The sequence below is a fragment of the Lipotes vexillifer genome, unplaced genomic scaffold (genome assembly GCF_000442215.2).
Source record: "Lipotes vexillifer unplaced genomic scaffold, Lipotes_vexillifer_v1.1 scaffold217, whole genome shotgun sequence".
In the NCBI taxonomy this organism is placed as follows: domain Eukaryota; kingdom Metazoa; phylum Chordata; class Mammalia; order Artiodactyla; family Lipotidae; genus Lipotes; species Lipotes vexillifer.
This window is the reverse complement of record NW_006788200.1, coordinates 5,835,864-5,841,555: the sequence shown is the minus strand read 5'-3', so window position 1 is coordinate 5,841,555 and position 5,692 is coordinate 5,835,864. Positions and strand designations below refer to the sequence as shown.

At 42.1% G+C, this 5,692-nt stretch overlaps 1 protein-coding gene across 1 annotated transcript; it reads right to left on the bottom strand.

The window, feature by feature from the left end:
- Positions 1 to 220: 220 nt before the first annotated feature.
- On the bottom strand, positions 221 to 1,337 carry LOC103090772 (neuropeptide Y receptor type 6-like). Its single transcript, XM_082931223.1, is given in 2 exon segments — positions 221 to 1,249; positions 1,251 to 1,337. Coding segments are annotated over 2 exon segments (1,116 nt in total).
- Between the last annotated feature and the right edge of the window lie 4,355 nt (positions 1,338 to 5,692).

The window sequence follows — 5,692 nt, the reverse complement described above, 5'->3', positions numbered from 1 at the left end:
GTTTTGTTTTGTTTTGTTTTTTTCTTTGCGGTACGTGGGCCTCTTACTGTTGTGGCCTCTCTCGTTGCGGAGCATAGGCTCCGGACGCGCAGGCTCAGCGGCCATGGCTCACGGGCCTAGCCCCTCCGCGGCATGTGGGATCTTCCCGGACCGGGGCACGAACCCATGTCCCCTGCATCAGCAGGCGGACTCTCAACCACTGCACCACCAGGGAAGCCCTTTATATACTTCTTGATGTATGAGCTAATCTTAATGGTCCCTTGGGTTCATCTGTGTGCATACTGGAGATGGCAGTATTTTGATATCTTTCCCGAGGTGCAAAGCACCAGCAGTGGTGAATAAGCAATACCAGGTCCTTCTGGAAATTTTTGTTGAGAAAGCCATAAAACAGAGGATGTATACATGTAGAAACCATAGCAATCAAGTGGAAAAATACAAATACCAGGTCATGGTGGCAGCTCATCAGGAACTCATGATACCAGTCAAAGATGACCTTGAAGATGTTCAAGGGAAGCCAGTAGACCCCAAAGGTTACGACAGTAGAAATCAACATCGTGTTGATCCTCTTGTTCTCCCTGACCCAGCTCTCACTTTCCCTCTTCTTGTCTACTTTCCCATTTCTCCTGCCGAGGCAGATAACAATCTTCAGGTAGCAGATGAGGGTGAAGCTCAGAGGGACACAATATTGCAGCATAAACAGGGAGGTGGTAAAGAGGAGCCCATTCATTTTGGAGGGCCAGTTCTCTACACAGGCCACCTGCTGGGTGTAGAGGTCAGTGGGAAGAGAGAGGTTTTGGAAGGGCTCATGGGTGAGGTGATAGGACAGGAAGAAGGGAATAGACAACAGAAGGGAAGATAGCCAAATCAATGGGATACCCCAGTAGGCGTGAGCTATACTGCGTTTCCAGCCCCGAGGGTTCACAATCAGCTGATATGTTTCAACAGCAGTTAACACAAGTGAGAATATGGACACAGATATGGAGACACTATGCACATAGGAGGTGCGTTTGCACATGATATCCCCAAATATCCAGTGATCCATCAGAGTGTAGATGATAGTAAAAGGGATGTACACGACACATACCAAGATGTCAGAGAGGAAGAGATTGGCGTACAGTATGTTGGTGACATTCTGAGCTTCTCTCTGCTTCTTAAAGATGATAATAATGAGAGAGAGGTTTCCAGAAAAGTCCATGATTAAGATCACAGTATAGACTATGAGTAATAGGAGCAAGGCTAGGGAAGTGGGGTCTACAGGACTCAAAGTAGAAAAATGCAGAGTTGTTTCTCTTTATACTGGTTTTATTACATGCTGGATGGTTTAGGAAAAATTCCATCATGTCAGGGCTTAAGAAGAGCTTTTCTAAGCTTACTTGTATTATGGCTGGATATTTGGCCATCAGTTCTTGGAAAGAACTTTGCTCTGAGTCTTCCAATGAGTGATTAGTAGGGTTTAGTCTTCCTCTTTGTCTGCTTGATGGAAATACATGGATGACTTGAGTAAGCTCTTGAGATCCTAAAAAATTAAACAGAACCTAGAAAATTAATGCAAGTTCTTAACAACCTGGACAATTCTATAGGTGGAACAATGTCCCTGAGAGTACATAGAGAGATATCCAGAGAGTCTCTGTATCCTTGCCTTCCTTTCGTCTCAGGGTGTTTTATTTGTCCCAACAGTATAATCTTTAGAGATAATGAGAAAGGGAATGCCACAGCGTTCTGTTAACTATATAAGGTAGCTCAAATGTATCTTTCCATCCCTGTCACCTTCTGTCTTTTTTGTATATGTGTGCTGTGGAGGCCAGAGTACTATATTTGGAGTTGGGCTCCACTTGGAGCATTACTGTTTGGTGTCTGTATGACTTTGGCATAAGTTAATTACCCTTACAGCTCAGTTTTTTAAAGCTGTAAAATGGGGATAAACAATGTCTCTCTGCATTGTTGTGAGGACTAAATGAGATCACGCAACTGAATTTGTTGCTCACTCCCAACGTAGAGTATATAGTGTGTATTCAGTATATGTGTGCTGAATAAAATTTGTCAGTTCCACTCCCCAGAGCTAGTCTATAACCTTAAGTCTGGGGGCTAGACTCCCAGATCATGCCCGCTGTGGAACAGCCTATGGCTTCCCCTCTTTTTCTTTCTTCCATTCTCTGGGGTTGAAGCCAGACTTGGCACAAGCAGTTTCTGGGTACATTGCTCAGATTCTAGAGATCAAGCAAAGGTAGCTAGTGCCTAGTGAGCTGTTACTCAGAATCAACTTTATTTGGAAAGCATTCCCTCAGTTTTCTTTTCCTTTGGGTCTCTTCTTTTTCTGACTTCTAGAGGAAAGGGGGTCCTTGATCCTATGGCTCAGCATGGCTTAGGGTGGTCAAATTCAGTGGAGTTATTCATACCAGGATGCACAACAGACATGGTGAATGCCCTGCCATTCCAGGTGGTGACATTTCTGGCCCAAAGAGGACATGTTGAAAGAGAGCACAGGAAAAAAAATACCCCTTATCTTGGTTTATTATTTAGGAATTTGAAGAAAACAACATAAATGGCATTGATAAAAGATAAAGAAGGACACAAGGAACTGATCTGTGGTTCAGCTGTGCTGTGGTGATGAGTAGAAATAGCAAAATTTGTAAACAGAGGTATTTGAGATGCAGTTTAGGGCTTGGATGATTCAGGGGTTCAACAAAATTAGAGTTCACAGATATTGGCTGAAGGGAAATGTCAAGATAGATTTAAGCCCTTTATGACAGTCAGTGGACTAGAACTATAAATGAGAAGTAGAAAATTGTTTACTTGCCACCAAACAAGCTTTACTTGGAGGAGAAAAGGGATGAAAAGGAAATAGGCAGTGTACAGATGTACAGATATATATGGGTATGCTAGCATGAGCACTATACTTCCTGTCAGGAGACATGTCCTGCTGCTAACTAGCTTTTTAAAAAAATATTTATTTATTTTATTTAGTTTTGGCTGCATTGGGTCTTCGTTGCTGCATGCAGGCTTTCTCTAGTTGTGGCGAGTGGGGGGCTACTCTTTGTTGCGGTGTGCGGGCTTCTCATTGTGGTGGCTTCTCTCGTTGCGGAGCACGGGCTCTAGGTGTGTGGGCTTCAGTAGTTGTGGCACTCAGGCTCAGTAGTTATGGTGCAAGGGCTTAGTTGCTCTGAGGCATGTGGGATCTTCCCGGACCAGGGCTCAAACCCGTGTCCCCTGCATTGACGGGCAGATTCTTAACCACTGTGCCACCAGGGAAGCCCTAACTAGCGTTTTGATCTTGGGCAAATCATTCCCCTTCTCTAGGCCTCAATTTCTTTATCTGTCAAATGAAATTTAAAAAATGGCCTATTTTACAAAACCAGCAAAGTCTTGTGCTTCCCAGCTCTTACTGTCTACAATAAAGAAAAGCTTCCTGTGAACCTTGCAAAGTTAGGTCTGAATAACAGTTTTCTGTTTACAGATTTGGAAATTCATACAGTTTTGCACATTTCCTAGCAGTTTGGTAATAGAGATGGGAATAAACATCGGAAACCCTTGTGTTGCCCATTCTTGTTGATCTGGGTTGTCTGGGCCGAGTGAATGAGTATCACTCACCACCCTGTAACAGCAGGTCTAAAACTTAGTAGAAACCCCTCTACTCTCTTCTATAATGATTAGTAGCAAAGTACAAATTAGTTCCCCAGTCTATAAATTCCTATGGAGGCTTGAAGCTCAGAAGGTCAGATGGGCCTCATCTGGGAGGGAATCAAAGGGGAGTGCTGGAGTTACATTATCCAGTGCCCTCTTTACAATTCAGAGAAGATTAACAAGTAAATCCCCAATATGGACTTTGAATGGCAGTGTGGGATTTACACTTTACATAATTGGTAACTATTAAGTTAAAATATTTAAATCTTGCCTATCTGGAAACAAAGTAATGCTAAGCCTTGATTCATAAAAAAATTCTTGGGATACATTTCTATTTTAGGAAAGTTCACCTTTGGCTTGTTTGGTTGCAAATGACCCCCAAAGATGTGAGATCTCAAATTACCAAGTGATATTTTGCCCCAAAATATGAGTAGCATATGGCAGAGGTAGGTAGTCTTCAGTCGTTCAGCTCGATTGTATCTAGATGTGCTCATGAGGCACATGCCTTGAACTGGCTCTGTTTATACCTTTTAATGCAAAAGTACAGCATTACATTACACAGTTTTTGGTAGTTTTGTGTTTAAAAGTTTCAAGATGAATAAAATAAAAACTTTACTCTGCCAAAGTCTGCATATGCATATTTATTTCTGTATCTGAATGTCTTTTTTTGTGTGTGTGTCTTTCTGTCTCTATTCATACAATTCTTTTTTTGGGCTGGGGGGAGGTGTTGGGGGTAGAGTTTGTGTGTCTGCCCTTTGGTCTATGTGTGTTTTCTCCTTACCTCTCATTATTTTCCTCCCTTTCTGCCTTGTTCTCTTCTCTGTTTCCTCCTTTCCCTTAATTATCCATAACACAGAAAAAGTAAAGCATATTTCAGATTATCTCTTATATTTCATTTGGTGCTGTGGTGTTTTGACCCGGAAGAAACTCTATAGGTATTTTATTTTATTTTATTTTATTTTTTTATTTTTTTTTTTGTGGTATGCGGGCCTCTCACTGTTGTGGCCTCTCCCGTTGCGGAGCACAGGCTCTGGACGCACAGGCTCAGCGGCCATGGCTCACGGGCCCAGCTGCTCTGCAGCATGTGGGATCTTCCCAAACCGGGGCACGAACCCGTGTCCCCTGCCTCGGCAGGCGGACTCTCAACCACTGCACCACCAGGGAAGCCCTATAGGTATTTTAATATACCCCTCCCATTTGACAGATGTTGTGGCTTTGCAGTTAATTACTGGCAGAACAGGGACCAGAGCCTTAGTCTCTTGCTTCTTGGAGAGTTCCATTCTCTTTCCACTATTTTCAGCTACCTCCTGTTTTATATTTCTTGAAGAAACTTCTGTATTTGTTGTCCTTAATTTTAAAAGCAGGTGAGCAGAACATTTTCGTTTATATTAAAAAATTTCCTTATGTAATTTCAAAGAGCCTGTGGCCTTGGGCAAAGTGAAGTTTTGCATCCCCACCCTCCAAGTATGTATGTGAGAGTCCCAAAATAGTGCAGGATCACACTGCAAGAACTCTCTCTCCTTTTCCTTAAGCCTCTAGGAATATAGATTCTATGGCTGTGTTGGTGCAAATAACATCTCATACTTGTTTAGAGCTTAATTTGTCTAAAGTACTACCCCATTTATTTATTCACTCAAGAATTTAAGTGCTATGAAAAGATGCTCAATATCACTAATTATTAGAGAAATGCAAATCAAAACCACAATGAGGTATCACCTCACACTGGTCAGAATGGCCATCCTCAAAATATCTACAAATGATAAATGCAGGAGAGGGTGTCGAGAAAAGGGAACCCTCTTGCACTGTGGGTGGGAATGTAAATTGATACAGCCACTATGGAAAACAGTATGGAGGTTCCTTAAAAAATGAACAAGAGAGCTACCATATTATCCAGTAATCCCATTCCTGGGCATATATCCAGAAAAGATAAAAACTCTATTTGAAAAGACACATGCACCCCAGTGTTCATAGCAGCACTATTAACGGTAGCCAAGGAATGGAAACAAGCCAATTGCCCATCAACAGACAATTGGTTTAAGAAGATGTGGTGTGTATATATATATATATATAT